Genomic DNA, 22453 nt, shown 5'->3' with positions numbered 1-22453 from the left:
TTTTAGTAATTTAATTTCAAATGATGATAAATCATACAAAATTCTCTGAGAGCACTCAGAGGTATCTTTTTAATTATTCTTTTAAATCTTTTTGGAATTCTCCTGTCTTTGGAGGTGGCAGTCAGCATGGATAGTGCTGTGAGAAAACTGAACCAGTAAGTAAAATTCCTCCTGTATTTACCTCTGCTGTAAGACACAGTTAATTAGGGATGGGGAGTTATCTCTGCTGCTTCTCTCATGATGAGGAATTCATTCATCTGCATCTCTTAGCTATTTATCTGTAATTCACTGTTCTATCAAGTGCTCCATATTGTTGCACTGAAGATGCTTGTAACTAGTGAGGTTTTTAATCTGTCAGCTGTAACTACTCAAATGGGTTTTGTAGATTGAAACTGCAATCAGATCACACTCTTAAGTCCCAAGGAAAAGCTGAATAGGAAAGTATTTTGGGTGCTTTTAAGTGCCATTCCCATGGTGATGGGTGTGGCATAATAACCTAGATTAGAGCTTACTGAAATGAATGAGTAATAAAATCTGTAATGAGGTGGGTATAGCATGAGCAGGCATCACTCAGATTTTCCCACAGACTCCTTTTGGCATAGTCCTCATGTTTATTTACAGCACTTGGAACACCACAAATGCTCATGCACATCTAAAAAATCAAATCTCTGCAAAATATTCTGAGTATCAGTCAGGTGGGAAGTTGTGTCTTAAAAAGATCCAAATTTCTGACTCTTTTATAACCCAATTCACAGCGCTCAAAACGTCAAGAAAAGAGAAATAGCTGAGATTCTAGGAGATGTGAAAGATGTGGTAGCTGCTAAAAATAATTATTTCACTGCAAGCTCTGTGAGGCAGCATAGCTGGGGAAAAAAAAAAAAAAAAGGAGAAATGAAGAGGAGGAAAAAGCTCCAGTATAATTCAAGTGTTTCAGTTGCCATGGAACCCCGTAGCACCTTCGTTCTGTGCCATGGCTGTGCTGCCCCTGGGAAGGGAATGCCACTGAAGATTGATGCTGTTCCTAAGAATACAGTGCAGAGTCATTGCTACATTTTGGGGGGTGGGAGGGGATGAGTCAGAGGGAAGAATTGGTCGTGATTCCTGGAGTAGCTTTTAGAAAACAGGATGGATTTAATAAGTGGTAATTACTGTGTGACAATTGGACACTTCCTAGACTTCAGACAACTACAGCAGCAGAGATGTTACATCAGATTTTTTGCAACATGTGTGTAGTTGTCACCCATGAATGAATGAACATTTATTTACCCTTTCTTTAGAATTCAGCACTCAATAGGAAAAAAAATCCTTCTGCTTTGTTTTGCTGTAGGTGAGAATGCAGCTTTTATTGCTATTTACATAAGTGCTAGAATGATTTGCATCTTTATTAATAGACTGGTTCCTCAGTTATCAGGGAAATGAAACACTCATCAAGAGGAACTTTATTGTTAATTTAAGTATCTTGTTTAAACCAGAATGCAGAAAGGATTCTTTTTTAATTTGTTCAAATACTGCTCTCTGTTTTTTACCCATGTTAGAGTAGATCAAATAATGTAAAATTGGATGAAAGCTTGTCTTGGGTAGCTCACCAAAGAACATGGGTTTGGAGAGCTTTTTCTTTTATGGCTGCTGGGTAGTCTGGCTGACCTGGGGAAGGGAAGCAGTAAGTACATTAGCAGTGAAAAGACTTTTTGCAGCCTTTACAGAAAAGAAACTACAGAAAATAGTAGTGCAAGTGCTGGGATTTTTGAAGCAGCACTTCTGAGATAAAAAAAGCAATTAGCTGTCTTTTCTGTAGCAGATGTGACCATCAGTTCTGTGTAGGAATTGCCAGATGTGCATATTGAGGAGATAATTCAGATGGAAAAAAAAATCTTCACTCAGAATTCTCATACTTGGATGAATACATCCCATTGAATAGAAAAATGGATTTCTTCTGTTGAGAGATCCTTACATTCAGTTCTTAAAGGACAACATGTTTGCTCTTTAGAAAGCTTCAACAACCTTGGAGCCTTCACAAATCTGAAGAAGGGCAGAAACAGCAGCAACTGGTGTTCCCACATTATTGAGAATTCTAATTTTAAAGTGAGCCTTGTACTTGTGGCCAGGATGCCAGTAGTTATGTTGGCATCCTGAATTTCCCTGAAGCATCCAGCAATTCCTGTTCTCATGGAATTATGAAAATGCCTGTATATTATTTGTTGACTGATCTGATCATGCAGATCAGAAAACAGCCACCAGGACTGGAATCAAAGATATTCTGGCTTTCAGTCATATCTAATCCTGTACAGGAGGGTGGTTTATTGTACCAGGATCTTTTATTACAATGATTCCTACAAATTGGCTGTGCCCTCTGGGTGCAGACTGGTACACAGCGGCTGTCAACCATTTCCAGCTGGGATGAACTGAAGTTGCAGTTGTTCCAAAGCTACATTTTCATAGTATGAAGTTGATTCTGGTCAAAGAATGCATAACAAACTCTCTTTTTTTTTCCTACAGGACTATGGGATCTTGAAGCTGAGTCTGTTCAGTAGGAAATTACTGGAAAAAACAGTGGCACATTCCCTTGATCTGTGTGACATTCTCAATTCTTGCCTTAGTCCACCAGGACATTTTTACTGTAGCCTTGCAAGGGAGTGAAGCAAACTATTTACAGATTTAAACATATTTTATCCATTATTTCCCCACTGTTACTGCTCCCACATGATGACAAGTTCTACAATAACAGCACAAACTTGCAACTTCTAGTTTTCATCTTTAAGCTGCCTTGTAGTTGCTGTGCTGTGTCCTCGATGCATCAGTCTGATACTGCTTATACAACTTTAATGCTGTGCATTGAACTGCAAACATTTGAGATGGACTTACATGGTGACAAATTAACTGAGAGACAAAACATCAAATTAATGATGGAGAATGATAGATACACTTAGAGAAAAACCCATTCTATGTTAGCATCAGATCAGTACAGAAAGCTCAAATGTGCACCACCAGAAAGAAGCACAGAGGTGCAGCTCTCAAGCCAGAAGATATTTTAGGCAAGTGTTCTGTAAAGTTAGTACAACTCTCCAGTTTCTAACTTTATTGCAATTTTTTTGGGATTATTTCCATAGCTAGGGGCTGCAGGGTCATTTTTTTTAAAAGCAATCCTTTGCTGGCTCTGCACTTCTGAATACAGTCCAGTGTTTAAATCCTGAAGTCCTTATTCAGCGAAACTTTTATCAAATTTTGTAGGGAGAAAGAGGGGTGGCTGTACATGGATTCAAATTCTGTTTCACCATGTAATGGCCATGGCAAGAGATTGTGTTTAACGTTTAGGAAGTGAAATTCTAACAAACATTGCTAAATATTGTAGTTGAAACCTTTTATTTGGGGAATGCATCACACCATTTTATGCTTTACCATGCTGGATTAATGCCAAAGAACGAAGCCAAAATGAAACACAAATTGCAATCAGTCCCCAGCAATGGAACTGCTTTCTCATCACCCTTTTGTTCGAATGGCATCATGCAGAAACCCAACAAGCTATGAGGCTGCAAACTGAGGTTTGTTTTGTGAGGAATTCAGCGGTGATGGGCCAGCTCTGGCTGGGCTCTGCTGCCTGTTTGTAAGAGGGGAAGAAGTGGAGCAGAGCTGTTTGGTTCAGCCTTGAAAATCGGTATTAAATTGTTGATGATGGCGCTGGGGCTGCTGCTCCAGCTGTTTAAACTTTAGCAGTGGGATAACGCCAGCTTCCAATGTGTTGCTTCACAAACACAAAGAAAATAAAAAATCCAGTACTTTGGGATAATAAATTTCTGCATGATGGATTTCTGGGCATCAGGACAAAAGGAAAATGGAGCGAAGCAGCAGACAGTGAAGTTATTCACCCACTGGAGCGATGTGCTTCACACCTCCCCGTGTGTGCCCACCCTCTCCCCCTCCCACCCAGCCGGGCTGTGCCGCAGCGCCGGCTCCGGGACCACCGGGCGCGGCGGGGTCGCCCCGAGCCGGGGCACGGCCGCTCCCTCCCCCGGGCTGCGGCTGCCGCGGGGCGAACAAAGCGGGGGGCGGACAAAGAGAGAGGAGGGGGCGCGGGGAGCTCGGGGGCACCGCCGGTGCGGCCGCCGCTGCTGCTGCTGGTGCAGTCCCCGCCCCGGCGGGCGCAGACGTTGCGCCCGCCCCGCTCCGCCTCCTGCGAGCCGGGGCGGCGCCGCTGCAGAGGGGCCGCGGGAGCAGGAACAGGAGCGGCAGCAGCAGCCGGAGGAGACGGCGGGAGCTGCGCCGGCGGCGGGGCGGGTGAGGCGGCGGGGCCGGGGGGGAGGCCGCCCTGAGGAGCGCGCGGGGCGACGGCGGCGCCTGAGGGCGGCGGGAGCCGCGTCCGCCGCCTCCCGCCTCGGGGCCTCCGCGCTTCCCGTCCGGGCGCCGCGCTGGGCGGGTCTGAGGGCGCGGGGGTCGGTGCCGAGGGGCCGTGAGGGGCAGCGGCGGGGCCGTGAGGGGCGGCGGGCCGGGCCCCGGCGCTGAGGGCTGTTAGCGGCCGCCGCACGTGCTGCCCGCGGGGGCCCGGCCGAGCCCCGGCGGGACGGGGCGCTGCGGACGCGGGGTCGGCGCGGAGCAGCAGCGGGACGGCCTCGTCTCCCTCAGCCTCCGGCGTGGTTGTCCGGAGCGGGGACACGAAGGTTGGATCGCAGCCTCTGCTCGAGTCTCGCCCTGGGAAGCTGCGGCGCTGTGCTGGGTTAGTGGTGGCTTGAGCGGCTGGTTCTGAGGGAAGAGGTCTGGGTAGTGCTTATGTTCCTTTGGAAGTGCTGACCCGCAATTCCCAGCATCCTGCATTTACTTACGGATATTTTAGTAATAACCTACCTTGGCATTTTTGGATTTGTTTTTTTATGGCCGCTCCCCGTCCTCGCGTTGTTATAAAATCTGCTGGTTTCCAGGTGAGCTGCTCTGGCATCCCCTCAGGTGGCTCAGGAGAGTTTGCTGCCATGTTCTAGGCACTGTCAGAGCTGCGGGATTCCCAGGCACAGGCGCTGCTCCAGGCCCCTCCTGTTCCCGCTATAGTGCTGTACCTCAGGCGATGCAGTGCTCCCTTTTCTGTGCCATAGCTGTCATGGGGCACAAGGTAATTGGTGCTGTTACTCACAGGGTAATGCTCCTGCTGCATAAAAAAAAATAAATCAGGAGTTAGTTTTCCCTTTCATCTTGGTGCTGATTCCGTGCTTTAAATAATTTTTTCAAAATATAAACAAACAAAAGCCAACACCAAAGAAATTTTCCAAAGTAGAGCTTGGAGAGGAAAACTTAACTCTGTGATTGTATATGTTGATGATTAAATATATGACTGTGAAATGAAGACTTGTTCCTCCCCACCCCTTCACTTACCCACTGTGCTGAATGGGCAGGGTTTTATAGAAGTTCACAGGTTGCTTTGAGATCTTTGAGCAGAAGGATTTTAAAACATGTGATACTTGTATTGACATGTAGGAAGAAGAAAGAAAAAGGGGTACAAAAGAGGAAGTGCCTCGATGCTGGCTGCTTTGCAAAGTATTTTATTGAAAGAACAGAAATACGCATTCTGAATGCAATGTAAATTTGAAACTAGCAACGGCAGAGCGGTTTTCCTGAAGTGTGTCCATGTGCACCTGCTGCAAGAGTAGGAAGATTGCAAAGTAGATACTGTGAAGGAAAAGTAAACACCTCCCCTCCACCCACAGCAGCATTTCTTATTCTAAGGAAAGTTGAACTGTTCATCTTTTACATGCTGAGGATTGTTAGTTCTTGCTGTAAAATGACAAGATTTCAAGGTTCTTTTCCTGCCCAGTCCTTGTATACATGCTGGGAGATTTTCTGTCTGTGCTACAGTGCACTAAAGCTTTCTGTGTTCTGAAGGGAAAGGGATGAGTTGTCTGAAGCAGAAAAGCTTGGAAATGTGACCTTAAATGTCCATATCTTTAGGGATCAAGAGGGAGATTTTATTTGGCAAAAAAGAGTTTTACATAATTTGTATGGTTTCCCTTAAAGAGAAGATCTCAGCTTTCTAGGGAGGGCAGAACACCAGCTGTCTTGTATGCTCATTACAGATGTATTCTGTAGGGAATAGCAGCATCTTTCCTCGTGCTATTACACTGTAGGAAGGAGCAGTGCTCTCTCTGCTGATTGCTACAACTTCCTAGAGCTCCTGAAGATTTCCTGTCTGACTTTCAGGTTGTATCTGTTTGCCATCTTCTGACTCTGGATACCCAAGGCAGCCTTTATTTACTCAGCTTGGGCAGATTGCATAATTCCTTTAGTGTTCCTCCCTTTATCCTTTTAGCCCTGTTAAAGTTTTTCTTGGGAGGTACTGAGAATATATCAAAATGGATCCTCCTTAAAAAGAAATAGAGAGCTCTGCCTTGCCAATATGATTTTTCAGAGCTGCTTTTCTTTCTCTTTCTAAAACACTTGGGTCAAATGTTAGCTCTGTATGTTGAATGCAAGTTTTCTAATGTTTGAACATGACAACCATGAATGAATGCAGCTCTTGTTTAATCCTTTGGCATTCCTTAGGGACTGCTGGCTCTGCTGGCACGTATAAAGAGTAACTCGCTGGAATCCTTATTGGAGCAGCATGTTTGGAAATGCCTCAGATGGATGGTGTTTTGTTATTTCATGAAAGGCAATTATATACTGCATTAGCTGTAATCTCAGCTGCCCTCAGCCCCATGCCAGTTTCTGCTGGAGCAACCATTTCGTTGGTGTTGACCAGCAGAACTCTGTCAGCAGCTCCCTGATGATTTAAACACCTCCTGCTTGTGCAGGTGTCTGTCCTCCACATCCATTTGTTCTTGCAGAGTGAAGAGTCACTCTGTGACTGACCCTTGGAAGTACCCACAAACCTGGTACTGGCTCCTGCCCCCCAAAAGGCTGTGAAGGATTCAGGAGATGCATCTAAGGACAGGCTGTACAAGTTTATGCTTTAACACCAACCTAAGTTTTTCCACGTGGAACATCTCATTAATTATTTGTACAAACTCATAAGATTAGTACCATACATTCCTTTAATTTATAAGATACATCTTCAGTGTTTCCAGAAGAACCACCATTAAAAGCTATTCATTTTCCCTGATCCTTATAATCTTACTGTCTATATTTTTAGCTTATTATGAGGGGAAATTGCAAGGCAGAGAGAGAAACTCAGCATTGTATAGAATCAGCTTATTTGACACTCTCACTCTGCTGCTCTGCTTGGCAGCAGCATCCACTCAATCACAGCAATATTTATCTAAATTCTCAATTTGTGCTTCTGAGCTCTCTGCCAGCCAAGCAGCAGTCATGGTGCTAATTTCAAAGGCTAAGAACACGGAGAGCTAAAAAGAGACAGCTGACTTGATGTTTTCACCCAGTGTGAAACAGTTACAGTTTCACCCAAGTCTATCAAAATTAAATCCTTACTATAAAAAGCAGCATCTTTGTTTCAGCTGCTTGGGTTGTAATGGTATTAGGGAGAAGCCTTTGTGCCTCTAAATGCTTTGGGGTTTGAGGCTGAAGGGAGATGATGTTTTCTTTCTCAAAATTTAAATTGTAGATACCAAATAACTTGAACTTGAGGCTCATCTGTTCCAAAGTCATCATTTTATCCTGACTGATTGCACTTACTGGGATGGCTGAAGTGCATTATCATCAACAGAAGTCAATGTGGACAGTCAAACAAATTGTTCTTTTTCTTACTGAAATGGAGGTCTTTGGGGAAAGACAAGAAGTTCCTGGGAGAAATGTAGGAAAATTAGTAAGTTATGATAATGGGCTTACCAGAAGAGGTGGCACTTATTTACTTAGTTGGAAACTTTCTCTACACCTCAATCCTTGACTCCTTCTGTAGGGAATGATGTGCTGGAGAGGGAGGATCATGTGCTTTCTGATCTTTTAATAGACCAGAGCAGCAATGTTTTTATAATCTGTGTGCACAGTGGCAACTTGAAGTGTTAGAGTTTGCATCATATTAACAATTATCAGCTCTTCCTGATTAATTAAAGATAGGCAGAATCTTTTTAAAAAGACTGATCAGGCTGTGTTTGAAATAGCAATAGATTGAGAAAAAATTACTCACAAATTGCTGGCCCAAAATAGCTTTTAGACATCCTCTGATTTGTGCTTCATATTCAACAGTCTGTGTTTTGTGTTTCTTTACTGAGGATCCTGAGGCATTTGGGAATCTGAATGAGCATAGCAAGTTCTAGAATGATAAAACAGGGTGACTTAAAATGTCCCTGATGCAGAATTAAAATCCATAAGCAGTGCTGAAGCTTTTATGAATTACCTTCCTCATAGGAGTGCTGTAATATCTGACTGATGGTTTCAGGTCCTAAGCCTCTTACTATCTTTGATCTGATTCATCTTCTTCTTAGAACAGTTTCTGAGTTATAAGAATTCACCCCGCCTTTCCCTTTCCCTGGCGTGTGCTGGGACAATCCTGTTTATACAATTTGCAGCAAATATCCTGGAATTCCCAAGGTGGAAAAATGTCCTTGTATCTTATTTAGCAACTGAGCAATTCCCTAAAACCAGTTTTCAGTGGATTTGGGTCTCATAATGGTTGCCTTCCTAACTATATTAAGTTCAAGTTTTATACTATCTCCAAGTAAACTGATAACCTGCTGCTGTCAAATGTATTGATGACAAATTTGCTTCATAAATCATTTAGTCTAAAGATACTGGGAGAAACTCAAAACTCTTTAAACACAAGTCTCCCTCCTCCTGGTTCTCCTGCTTCTGTAAAACTTGTAGGAATAGGATTTTTTTTTTTATTAGAGATCTCCTACCTTTTATTTTTATTTAGTGGAAATTACCCAGCAGGTCAAAATCAAAGGAGAAATACAGATTTGTGTGTAGACCTGGCTGATGTTGAAAGATGATCTAAAAGCCTTTGGTTCTGAATAACCTGGGATCTGTGACCTCATGTGAAGAGCAGTTCCAGTCATCTCTGTGGTACAGAAATACAACTTCTACTATTGATTTCAGTTAAGAAATAAATCTGAAGTTGCTGGTTGAGCTGTAGGTTCCCATGTCCTTAACGAGGACCAGTGCTGTGGGGCTTTGGGATTCCCAAACATTCTTCCCCAGTCCCTCTCAGTGTACAAGACAGAGGGAGCATCTCTGAGATTTTAAGGAAGCAGGGATTTGCTCTTTGGAGTGAGAACCCAGGAGCTATTTCTGGGGATGTCCTTAGCCCCGGGGCAGTGGTTCCATGGTGGGATGAGTGATGACAAGGCACAGTGTTTGTGTTACAGCCCTGGGACTGCTCAGAGATCCCTGAGTGCTCCTGTCTCACTAAACACACACTGCCTGCCTCAGACTAAGGAATGTTTATCCAAACCAGTGCCCTGAAAAACACAGTTGGAAGGATTTTCAGGTCCTCTGCCACTGATAGGATAGCTCTGTTCCAGTTTCTGTTGGTTTTTTTTTTTGCCACTCTTCGTTTCAGGTTGAGTTCATCACGTCAGTGCCGCTGTCAGAGGAGCTGTGTCATCCCAGTGGGCAAACTTCCCAAATTCCTGCAGGCTTTGGGCTCGTGTTATGGCAGCAAAAGCAAACAGTGTTTGGGTTAGACTAAAGCCCTTCTAAAAGTTGCATGCAGCAGTAATTTCCTGGAGTTAGCCTCATAGCTACTGTAAAGGCACTTCAAAAGAGCAAGAATTGCTTTTGTTCTGTTAATGTAATAGTTATGCCTGGTTAAATTAAGTAGAGATGCACTTCTTCAAGAGTCTGTCTCTAGTAAAATTCATATTTATGTTAAAAAACAGAATATAAGAAACTGTGGCTTTGAGGTTCCTGTAGGATAAGTGTTTGCCTTAGTGAAGGGTTGACCTCTGGAATTCCTATGATGGTTATGTTGGATTGAGCTGGAAAGCAGAATGACATAAGGATCCTGTGTAAGTTATGAGACCTTCTTGCTTATTTCCTTACAAAATTTTTATTTCCTGTTCCAGTACCTGCAAACAACAGGTCTGAAAAGTCTGGATTTCTTTTGTTTTCTACCTGATCAGCTGAGTTATAAATGCAATTTTTTTCTACCTTTAAAGGTGATGTACAAAACATTGGTTTCATGTGCAGGTACCAGCCCTCATGTTTTGATGTTGATGTTGGCACTAAGCAGAGCATAGTAACCCAAATAAATGTTTTCATGGCACTTGCCATAAAGAACATTGAATTAAATAATGTCTTTTCTTCTAGTAGTGATGTATCTGGAGGCTATATTCAGATCATAACATTACTTGAGTAATTGACATAAAAATCAATGGTTTCTGGAAGACAAAATGAAACTGAAGCCATTTTTTTAAATGCTCCCTTTCTCTAATTGCTGTGTGTTGAATGAGTAATCAAATATTGACTTCCAAATGCCAGCTCTTTTTGTATTGAAATCTTAAATTCTTCATTCTGTTTGTTTTCTGTTTTATATATAAATTCTTTCTTCAATTATCTTAGTTTCAATGAGACTGATACATGAAGATGCCTTTAATTCCAATGTAATCCCTGAGCAGTGCAGTTAAAACCTTGAGCAAGCTCAGATGCTCAGTTTGGTTTAACAGTGGCCTCTGCAGAGGCTGTTACCTCAGTCCCACCATAATTTGCTCTTTGTGCCTCGCTTTGTTAACAAATGCCTACGGTGCTTTCTGGTGTGTTTCAGTCTGAACTTGCTGCCCATTCAATAAATGCATCAGAGCTGACAAAACACATGGAATTTGCAGTAAGTCAGGAGCGTGAGGGTCACAGAGAAGTTCATTTGCCTTTTCACTGTCTGGCTTCAGTGGATCAATGCAGAGAGACCTGGATGTGGGTCCATTGCTCCAGAAATGGTTGTATTTTAAGTAGGGAGTGGCCAGGAGCACCAAGAGTGCTGCATCACTTCAGAGAAGCTCTGTAAAGTGAGTGCATGAGGGCTTCCAAATCCATCCTTCTGGTTTTGCAACTTGTAATTGTACAGGACTGGCTTTGAAGCTGAGTGAGACTTTTGCAGTGGATATTGTGTGCTCTGGAATATTTCACTGTAAATGTAATCCACTGCTTGCAGAGTGGTTATTTAGACTGTTTGGATGCCCAGTAAGAAATTTCTCCAATAGACCCAGAATGCAGCAGAGGGGAAGTCAGGATTAGGAAGATTCTTGTTCCGGGATTCAGCTTCTCCCTTCCTCCAGAATTGTTCCTGTGAGGATGCTGGTGGGCATGTCCCAGTCTGGTCAGTTTGTGCACCTGCTGTGCTTTAATTATTCCCCTCAGAATCTTCCACAAGTTTGGCTCTGATCTGGCTCATTCTTGCACACAAAGAAATATTCTCCAAGAGGTGGCAAGCAGCAAAGAGCAGTGCAAGGAGAAGAGGAGAAGGCATTGATTTTGTTCAAAGCCAAAATGGGGTTGTATTTTTAAATCAGGCATGAATTTCAGAAGCTTATCAATTCAACTGAAACTATTCGGTGCTTTTGTAAATATATATACTCCCTTCTTACAGGAGTGTAATAACATCCCAGGAGACTGCAAATACAACTTTTGGAGCTGTAGGAATTAGATCTGAATCATAGAGAACATGTTTATGTGCTTTAGTTTTAAGACTGCAATAATTTTAGGAGTTGTGTTCATAACTGTGTGGGGTCAGAGCTCTTGGACTAACTCTTTTCTGGAGGGGAAATCTTTCCAGGTTCAAAATTCCAAGTTACTTTCTCTAAACTCCACATATTTGAGGAATGATTCATGAGCTCCCTCAAGCTTGGCAGCAGCAGCTGGACAACAAATACGAAACAGGTATTTAAGAAATGCTGTTCAGGCAGAGATTTCAAACAGTGCTTCTTGTGCTGAGTTTGTTTTTCTCTCAGGAAGGTGAACCTACTGCATCATGGTGGTCTTTGGAATATATTTTCCATTTAGCTTTTCTACAAAAGGATTTTCTGTTTTATTTTGGTAATTTTACTTTTCTTTATGGTATGGGAATTTGTTTTCTAGGTGCTTATTACTGACTGCCACAGGGGTTGCATGTGATGGTCTCGGCTTATAGGGCCCTGTGAGATTTTTTTAGCAGTTATCTGTTCCACAAGCCCCTTTTAGAATATTTTCTCTTTATCTTTTAGTGTGACTGGTTAGATGTGTTTTGCAAAGCACCTCTGTGCTCAGCACAATTAACAAATCAAGCTGTCTCTTTTTGAGCTTGGAAATGCATTGGCATTGTAAGGCATTTTCCAGCAGTATTTACTCTGTTAATGGTGTTAACTAAGTTAAATATTAATCTTTTTAATTTGAAGTGTTTTGAAGAACTAGGAAAAGCTGGACTTAATTATCTTAGAGGTCTTTTCCAACCTAAATTATTCTGTGGTTCCACTGGTACTCCTAAGTTCTTGCCATGACTACAGGGTTAGGTAGTGAGCTGAGGCTTTTCTACCCTGTGTTCTTATTTAATTTAGTTCTTTTTTGAGCACTATTTGTTGAAAATAGTTTTGAAAGGAACGTTGGACAGCTGCTTTCTTTTTATTATAGGAATTCCTTTTTTGGCAGTTGGTAAATATTCTGCCTTTGTAATTATGTGGCTACATTTTATTTATTTATTTTTAATATAATTTTGCCAACAGAAATCTTTTCTATTATCACATAGCACATTAGTAGGATTTATTTACTTAAACAAATGGTTCCCAGCTTGTTGCTTGATCCATGCAATACTTAGAGGTCTTTAAAAGGTAAATAAGAATAAGGGTATTGTTAATCAGTTAAAATTCATATTGTGTGTAGTCATATATTTCCAATAATGGCACAAGTGCAAAGCCTGTGCTTAAAATCTCTTTTTATGCTCAGTTTTGTTACTAGCAGAACACTTCAGTGGAATATATTATCAGAGGCTTTCTGGACCTTTCCTTAGGTTCCTGACAGGCTATTTTGGGACACAGTAATATTTTTGCCTATTGGTTATAAGGATCCATTTTCTGAAGAGCTGAGATAGATTCAAGGGAGGAAAGAACAAATTGAGACAAGCATTGAGCTGCTGTCTTTTATGAGAACTGAAGTGAGATCATTGACATCTGGAGCCTGTTAGGATATGTTGGAGTGTGTAATGCTTAAAATCACTTGATGCAAATGTATGTGTTTTATGAGCTCCATTAGGCAATGCTGCTCCAAAGGCCCTGTCCCTAAGACCAAAATTTGCATTTTAACTATTGCAGTGAGGCAGTCAGTTATCAAAAACTGTGGCCTATAATCTTAGCCTTTATTTTGTCTGAATTAAGCTACAATTCCAGTAACTGTGAAACCAGGACAGGAGGGATTGTGTTACTTCTGTCCTAGTTGAAGGCCTGTGTGTTGAGAAAAGCAAATGACACAGCAAATATATAACCCATGACTGTGGAGAGCAAGATTAAACTATGAATGAGTACCCTGAGCCAAGAAATGCAGGGGTAGAACATCCTACCTTGCTGTTGAGCAGGGGCTTGTTAACCATCTATTAATAAATAATTAACTGAAACTGGCAAAGTCTAATTTGGGTGCTAATGCAGTGTGTGCTTCCTCTTGCTGTACTTGTCCTTGCACAGGGCAGTTGTGGTGGGGCTGGAATGGTCTTTGGGGGCCAAAAAAGAGGTGATGTATGGAAAAGAATGGCAGAGTGCTGAGGAACAGTTCCAGCTTCCAGGCTTTAGGAGAAATCTTCCTTAAGGAGGATTCCCCTTGGCCCAAATTTCCATCAGTTTGATCTTTGGCACTGACTGTGAACTAAAAATGACTGGCCATGATGCTTCCCCTGTTTCTGTATTTGTACCAGATCCTTTTTTTATCTTGAACAGTTTTTGTGTTTCATGGATTTTGATGGGTTGAGGAAAGTAAGGGAGGTGAGCATGGATATTCTGGCGTTGGAGAGGAGGGAATAGGGCCTGTAGCCTGAGGAAGGGAGCACATTTGTAAGAGAGAAAAGGCTTTTCAGGCCCTTGATGTGTAAGGTCCAAGTGCAGTTTTAGAAGATTTCTAAAAGGAAGGATAAGGAAATATGATGCAGAGTCATAACTCTGCAGGCAGGTCGGTGACAAACTTCTGGCAACACTAGAAAAAAAAAAGGTTCAGAAATCTTCCCAGCACTTCATCATTTTGATGGAGCAGAATTTAAATTGTCAGCAAACACAATTGCATCCAGGGTGGTAATTCATGCTTTTTAAAATATAACATTGTTGCAGACTTAGAAAATGCATTCAGTTTGTCAGGGCAGGTCTTGAAATAACATGAGGAATGTTTCACTTTGGTGTTTAGGTTCACAAAGCAGTGAATTGATTTTTAGGAACGCTGATTAATAATTCATAATACAGGAGGAATAAATCTTAGACTGGTACACAAAGACAGGATTGGTTTATTCTCCTGAGTTCTCCTTGCTGTAGCAGAGCTGGCAGGTTTGTTTTACCTTTAACTGGGTGCTGAGCTCCCAGTTTGCACCCCTGGGCACTGGGAGGCTGCAGCTGCCCAACTTTCTGTCCTGACAGGTGCCAGAGTGCTGAGTAAAGGGCAGGACTGGGACCTGCTTTGTAGTTCTTGTTTGACATGTTCTGAGCAAACTCGCTGCGTGCCCATTTCCTTTCCCCCTTCAGGTTTTTGTTGAGGTGTGTGCTGCTGCTGTTGCTGTAGCTGTTCTGGCAGTGCCTCATGTAGAAGTCAGCACAAAGCCAAGCTGTGTTCACACAGAATAGTTTATTCCTTTGAAGAGAGGGGAGAGCAATCACCTTGAAGTTCGGCTTTGAATTCGCATTCGAGGTAAAAAAAAATACACAGATTTTTTCATTTGAGATGAAAAAGCCTTTCTGAAGCTTTTGTAATCAGAAAGAAGATGCCTCCTGTGGCAAAACACAGTTCCCTGAAAAGCTTCGAGCTGGCTTCCAAGTTCTATCCTAGCAACGTTGGGAAGAGTCCCTCCTCTTAGCTGGGGCACCGGTGGGGACTGCGAGCCAGCGTATCTTGTGATCTGAGGTCACAGAGAGCTGAGGTGGCTCTTTGCTTTTTGGTTGTCATCATGTAACTCTTAAACAATTTAAGCTTTTCAGTTCCAATCTCTTAGAAACTTTATTCCTTTTATCCTGAAATTCCTGGCTGTCTTGATTTCTGTTGCTGTTATTTCTCTAGTCTCAAGTTGGTTTTGCTGGGATGTTGCAACAATGGAAAAAATGTGACTGAAAGCAGTTGTGTGTGTGCAGCAGTTAAATCTATGTGTAATGTTAGCTATGCTGTTAAGGGCTTTGTTTTTCTTTCTTAAAATAACCTTTTAGTTTAAATCTCAAGATAAATACAGCAGCATTCAGCAAAGTGAGTTCTTTGGATGATTTAGGTTTTAATAGGAAATGGCCTTCAAAAGATGGGGAGCTGGAAATGCTGCTGATTGCTACTGGAAAGCATTTTTTTATAATGCATCTTATACACAGATTGTGTATATATAGAAATCCCTTCTGCAGGAGTTAACACTGATCTTTGCTCATGTCTGATCTTTTTATATACAGGTTTATTCAGGAGTTGAAAAAGCTTGAACAATATATTTTCTCCATGTTTGGAAAAAGATAGTTGCTACAGACGAGGAGGATAATTGCAAAAAGATGAGTATGTTAAAACCAAGTGGACTGAAGGCTCCTTCAAAGACCATCAAGCACGGGAGTACATTGCTCAAAACACCTGCACCTGTTGCTGCTGGTAAGGAATAGTTCAATGTCTTAATCATTCCCTCATTCATCTTCTGACAAAAAGTACCTTGAATGCTGTAGTATTACACTATTTTTACTCTTTACACCAATGTATTTTTGCTTGTATTTCTGATTTAAAAGAAATTACACATGGAACTTACAAAAAATCTAATTGGAAATAAGCAATTTTCCTCAAACCTTGTCATGATAGAAATGCTTTGGGAGTTTTTGAAGCCAGACCTGTGATTTTTACTGTTACAAAAACAACATTACCAAAACCTTCATTAAATTCAGTGTCTCTGTCCTCAGATTTTGATTTTTTTTTCCAGTGATTACAGCATTTGCACAGGAAAATTAAGAGTTGTGATCTCCTAATTAGGGACATTGTTACATTGAAACTAAGTAATGATGCTCTTTGGATTATTAGTGTATTTGATTCCCATTGTTTCTCATTGTGCTTCGATTCCAGCTCCAGCAGAAAAAGCAGCTCCCAGTGAGAAGCCCTCAAGCACAACCCCTGCAGATGCACACGAGGAGTTTGTGGATGATTTCAGGGTCGGGGAGCGCGTTTGGGTCAATGGAAACAAGCCCGGCTTCATCCAGTTCCTGGGGGAAACGCAGTTTGCCCCGGGGCAGTGGGCAGGGATTGTCCTGGATGAGCCCATCGGGAAGAACGATGGCTCCGTGGCTGGAGTTCGCTATTTCCAGTGCGAGCCCCTGAGGGGAATATTCACAAGGCCATCCAAACTGAGCAGGAAAGTGGTGACAGAGGACGAAGCCAACGGTACCCAGACAGCTCATGCTTCCAGAGCCACGTCCCCAACATCCACATCAGCTGCTAGTGCAGTGTCCTCATCCACTGCTGCACTTCCCCCTTCAGGAATTCCACAGAAAACCCCCCTTGCTGCTAAGGAACATGCAACTCCTTCTCAGATTAGCAATCTTTCCAAAACTGCCAGTGAATCTATATCAAACCTCTCGGAAGCTGGATCACTAAAGAAAGGAGAAAGGGAGCTCAAAATTGGAGATCGAGTACTGGTAAGATTTCCCTGTTTGCTTTTGATTGATTAATTAAAACTTCTGCTAATATTCAAAACTTTTCTGCCATTTCCTTGGTCAAGATAACATAAATTTATGCTCTAGCTTTCTTTGTCTAGTGTCTTCTGTAAACAAACTGTTTGCATGCTGTGGGAATATCTTGGCAGTACCAAGATAAAATGGTTATTTTGGCAGGTTTTAATCTATTATGTTTTGCCACTGTTTAAAACACAACATTGTGTTTAACAACATATTTGTAGCTTATCTCTCTGTATCTTCAAGAGCTCCAGTCGTGCTAAATAAAACCCAAGCGTGTGAGATTTCCATGCAGGTCTTCTGCCCTGTCCAGGGCTGTGTCTTTAGAAAGCAAATACCTGAATAATTGATTGTTCCTGAGTGGTGATAGGCAGGAGCAGAAGCAGTCACATAATGCCACTGATCAGCCAGGAATTACGTGTGCTCTTGGGGATGTGCCACATTACTTGGCTGCCCTTCCTGAATTCAGACCCCTAAATGCTTCTGCCAGTGTATCATCTCACCTTTTTAAAAGTGGCTCTGTTAGTTTTAACATTTTTTAAAAATTATTATCAGAAAACTGGTGGTAGGTTGTGTTATATTCTTAATTTAAAGACTGTTTATATAGCCTTTATATATAACTGGAATGATCCTTGTATGCTCACCAGATCTATGATCACTGTAACAGAAACCTGATTTTAGGTTTGACTTACTCGAGTGAATCATTAAGCAGAAGATTTCTCTCTCTCTTAGTTTGACACAATCTTTTCTTATTTATGATATCATTTTAGAATTTCCATTAGGCAGGTGTGACTATCCTGGCATAGAAACTTTTCTGGGATTACTGTAAGGACATTATATAGGAAAAAATCCCCTGGATTTTATTGTTTGTCCTGCATTGCCCCACCAGAAAATAATTCTGCGGTGAAGGTGGGTTGATATTTTAATTAAGTTTATTGTATTTTTGAAGGAAGAATTTGCCTTCTCTTGCTGTTTAAGAAGAGCTTAAAACACACAGGGCCAAGTTGAAGAAGGAGACAAAGGTGAAGTGAGGGCAGGGGTTGGCTGACAGCTGGATTTGGGCTGAGATGTGTTTTCTTGGAGTGCCAATGGAAACAAAGATTTGTGGTTTATCCCTGGCTATTTCTGTCAGAGACTGAGCCCTGTTGTCCTTCAGACACCAGGGCTTTAACCACTTGTTTGCCTTTTCCTCAAGGACTTCTGTGAGCCCTTCTGGGAGAATCCTTTGATGCTGTGAAGGCATTGCTCTGCCTGCCCTGTGCCTAATTAGTGCAAATTGCAGAAGCAGCATATCCTAAGTGCCACAGTTTGATAATAATAAGGTCCCAAATCGTTAAGTAGGACAAGTTAAACTTAATATTTCATCCTCTCTACTACCTCTGTTTGCTTTAAGTCTTCCTCGTGAATCATCAAATTGTAGTTTGAGGTTTTGGGGTAATTCCTAGCCCAGTATGTTGGTGATGCATAACTATAATTTCTATACCAGTATAAGACACTCAGGAATGTGAATGTTAAAGAGGCAGGATCCTTGTTTACTCTTTTTCAATCCTTTGGGATCCCATGCTAATTATTTGTAGTAGATCCCAGACTCTGCTGTCATGTCTAATAATAATTCAGATGTAAATATCTTATGTGGCCAGGTTAGTTCAAATAATCCTGAGCTTGGCTGAATAATTGATTCATCTGTTAATATATTTTCCCCTGACACTGAACTCCAGTTCAGCACTGAACTGTGGAGTTGAGGTGTCACTGAGTAATTCTGGGAGCTGTCCTCAGAGCCATCAACCAACACCAATTGTTGGGAAAGACTTGTCTGTCACTTGTGTCACTTGCTCAGCCATTCCTGCTCCATCAGAGGGACAAATCCAGCTGGCCTGCTCCTGGTCACTTGGGTTTTATTTATGCTCACAGCAGTCCCTTTTCAGGAATATGTACACAAGATGATGAAGGGCTGGGTGGATGTTGCCAGTCCCACCTCAGCACAGAATTTCCCCTCTAAGTGCCAATGTGGTGTCACAGCCTCATGATGTGTTCCAGTATGACCACACCATTGCAGCTCTTGCAGCTTGCACCAACAGCTATATTTTGTGAAGGTTTTTTTTGTGATCGTGGACACGAGGAGAAAACAACTGTGGGGAATTATAGTTTGAGAACAGGGAGCCTCCAGCAGCGTAGAACTGCAGTTCAAAACAAAGAATTCATGATAGACAAAAGCTCATTTGGGAGTCCTATTAAAACAGCTAATTGGAAAATTACATCCTGAAGGGCAGATTCATAGATGGGTAAGGCACAACTCGTCAGCCAAGATTACATTCCAGAATGGACATCAGACGGCCTCAGCTTTATTGATCTTAGTGTGTGATCTCAGGGTGTGGAGTGTTACACTGAAGTATTTCAATCTGTTCATTTTTTCCCCCCCTCTAACTTGGATTCTAAAATGTCCTTATGGGAGTTCCCTTGAGTGGATCAGTTAAATTACTTTAAGTTTCTTTTTATTGGTGGTAACTGGCTGGTTTTGGATTATTTCAACAACAACAAAAAAGAAAAAAAAGCAAAATCTTACAGCTCTTTTTGTCTGCCCAGTCTGGATTAGCAAGGAACAAGAGGCCACTCAGACAGTGTTTACTGATTCACATCTCAACTTTTTATGTCACACAGATGCAAATTGGGCACAAGTTTGAACCTGAAATGTTGGGTTCAATTTCAGGCTTTCCCAGCAGCTCAGCTTTGTTGGCACATTCTCCTGTTCCTGCAGAGATGTTAATGCTGCTCCTCTCCAGGAAAGGAAGCTGTCACTCCTCACGTTTGCTTCTGCATTGTCCCAGCAACCTGCTGCCTCAGTGGTGCTGGGATGAGGTGGTTTGATTAAAGGCTGTTAGGAGCAAAGAAGTCTTGAGGAGGTGATTAAAGCTCCAGTGTATGGCCTGTATTGTTTTGTGTGGAGAGAAAAGATGCCTTAGGCTTTTTTTTCTTATTCCTTTGATCTCTGGTGGTTTCATCAGTCTTTTGTACATTTTAAGTTAGAATTACCAAATGCTAAGTGGTCCCATATGAGAGTCCTCCCAAACTTCTACAGGAGAACTAATATCTTCAAAATATAAAAGGTTAGAAATAAAGGAAGCTTCCAGTGAAATTATTATTTGATTATGGAGACAGGTACCCTACAGATCTTTCCTTAATTCAGATAACATTAGGAAGAATAGTGGTTACATACAGATTTGGGACATTTATACAGAGTTAAAGAAGAGATATTCCAGAGAAGTAAAAGAAAATCTCCAGAGGGGGGAAAAAAACACAGAGAAAAGAAATAGCAGAGAAAATAAATTCCACAGCAAAAAAACAAGTAGAGCTGTGAGGTGTTCACCTGTGTATTCTCAAACCCAGGCTTGCTCAGAGCATCTCATGTGAGGTTGTGCTGAACAGTGCTATAGATACAGAGATAAAAAGAGACAAAACAAGCAGCCTTGCTTTTTCAGGGGGCAGAAAAATCTCTTTTCCCAAAAGACCTTGGATATTAAAAAGACATTGACATCAAAACAGACAGTGCTTTAAGGTATTGGATATGTCAGCTGTAGGTGCCTGCAGATAAATACTTACAACAGTCAGCTACAACCTTTCCTGGTTTTTCCCCTCAATTTGAAGAAGACATTTCCAGGCCATTAAATTGAGTTGTAAACATCAGAAAAATAACTCATGGTAGACATCAATGCCCGTAAGGGAAATATAATAATTGTGGAGAAATTCCCATTGTCCTCTTGTCTTAGAAGTTCTCTTTCTTGAGATTCCAGAGGAGTCAAAGCAAATCAAAAGCAAATCAAACTGAGTGATTACACAAATATTCACTGAAGTATTATAGCCCTAAATAGACGTTCTAGTGGAAAAGGACCTTTAGATTTCTGTAGTCTACTCCTCAAAGATGATTAATTGAAACAGCACCCTGTGCTCTGCTATCTTGGAGAAATGTGTCTCCCTCAAATCCCAGTTTATCTGAGCCATATTCAGCAAGCTTGTGCTCAATTTTCCTTTCACTAACAAGAAACCAACAATACCTTGTGATAGTATTTGGACATGTTGAAAATATAGGTAGATAAGTTAGATATATCAAAGAATTATGGTTTATTTTGTGTATTTCACTATTCAGCCTTTCATTTGGTGCACTGATGTGTCTTTTACTGAACAAAAATAGGGCTAAACCAAAGAAGAATTATTAATACAAAGTGTAATTCAAACAGCTCTGTATTAGGCATAATTTCCATTCTTAACATATGATGTATGTTCTGGAATCTGGATGTGATTTAACAGTTAGAATGTTAACTCTGCACAGCCTGGTCTTGTGTTTGGAGATTCTGTAACACAGGAAAATTGATGTGGAAATTGGCACTTCCTTCACTGTCCTCATCCAGCCTTTCTGGGGTTAATGATACAGTGCCAGAACTGCAGTTGATTTTTCTGCTGAAAATCAGGCTCCAGCTTCAGCATTTGAACCTGCTCTGAATAAGAATTTCTGTGCAATAAGTGCCAGTGGAAGTGCTGTGCTCGGTGCTAAACCAGATGGGGAAAGAACAACAGAAAACCAATTCAGAAAACAAATTACTTTCAGGCTCAGCCAGTTTGGGTTTCCTGTTTGAGTTGTGGCCAGAGAACCTGTTTGCCCTGGTGTTGCACACTTAGGATTTCTTAAGAGCCCAGTGCAAAGTTGATTTTAAAAACAAATAAACAAACCCCCCCTGAACTACCCAGCCAAAGCAAAGCTTGTTAACAGAAGACAGGGATCTGCTTCATGTGACAACTGTTGCCCATACCAAAAGTTGAAGCAGCTTTTCCCTGAAGGGACCAGATGCTGTATTTTAAATAAATAAATAAAAATCTTATCAACCTAAGGGGCCTTAGCCTTCTCAAGGGATTAAAGTGCTTTCATTCATTTAACCAGTTACAGCCTCATCACAGTCTGCCAAATCTGCTGCTTCTGGGGCTGAGCTGTAAAGCCGGAACTCGGCCTCCGTCCATATGTTCACAAAAAGATGCAAATTCAATTTACAGGCATGTGCTGATGTGGCCTTTTTGCAGAGTTCTTCCTGTGCATGAGTGACATCTCATTTCTCTTTTTCCCCCTGTTTTACAGAGCTGGCTGTAAGTTATTCCGTGCTTTGTTCCCAAGGTCTTTGGTGCTGGAACAGGCAGGGGCTGATAGGAGATTATTGTCAGATTTGTTTCCACCCATGTAATTTATCTGCAAGTAAACATGACGTAGGGCTGTCAACTGATTACATTCCAGGGCTCTGAAAAGCAAACCAAGGGAAAAAGAAACTTCACATGTAGAGAGGAGTTTCTCCCTTTAGCATTGTCATTGTGGTGTTTTTAAGGTTTTCTTTTTCTGGATTTTACAACTTTCTGAATTGAAAATGCACTTCTGAGTTTAGTCTGTTTAAAAGTCTATGATAATATTCAACTGTTATGAGAACAAATATTCATTGGTGGTGTTACAGTTAAAACAGTGCAGAAATATCTGGCACAATGCATACAAGGATGGAAAAGGAAGAAAAATTTGGAAGTTGGGAATGTGTGAGTGGTTTATGCTCTCCTGGGGCTCTTCTCTAGAGCCTCCTCCATCAAATGTGACAGTTTTAACTGCTCAGTCACACTTCTGCTCTATCCTTGAGCTGAGGTGACTGTGAGGTATTTTGATGGCTTTGCCATGTTAAGTCAAGGATTAAAGTAATTCTTATATTTATGTATGTCTACTTAGGCAC

At 41.6% G+C, this 22453-nt stretch overlaps 1 protein-coding gene across 4 annotated transcripts in view; it reads left to right on the top strand.

Annotated features, from left to right (window-relative positions):
• Positions 1–3958: 3958 nt before the first annotated feature.
• The window catches only part of CLIP1 (CAP-Gly domain containing linker protein 1), a 62028-nt gene continuing 43533 nt past the window's right edge, over positions 3959–22453 (top strand). For 2 of the 4 annotated variants that reach the window (XM_053993773.1, XM_053993772.1), the window contains exons 1-3: positions 4546–4708; positions 15453–15639; positions 16099–16667. In XM_053993773.1, the coding sequence (XP_053849748.1) occupies positions 15546–15639; positions 16099–16667 (663 nt within the window). In that variant the 5' untranslated portion in view covers positions 4546–4708; positions 15453–15545. Of the gene's footprint in view, positions 4273–4544; positions 4709–15452; positions 15640–16098; positions 16668–22453 lie in introns of those variants that run through there. The other 2 variants (XM_053993774.1, XM_053993771.1) reach the window with 2 other exon arrangements.

The sequence above is a fragment of the Vidua macroura genome, chromosome 18 (genome assembly GCF_024509145.1).
Source record: "Vidua macroura isolate BioBank_ID:100142 chromosome 18, ASM2450914v1, whole genome shotgun sequence".
Classification (NCBI taxonomy): domain Eukaryota; kingdom Metazoa; phylum Chordata; class Aves; order Passeriformes; family Viduidae; genus Vidua; species Vidua macroura.
The sequence above is the reverse complement of the archived record's forward strand: the minus strand, read 5'-3'. Positions and strand labels throughout refer to the sequence as shown.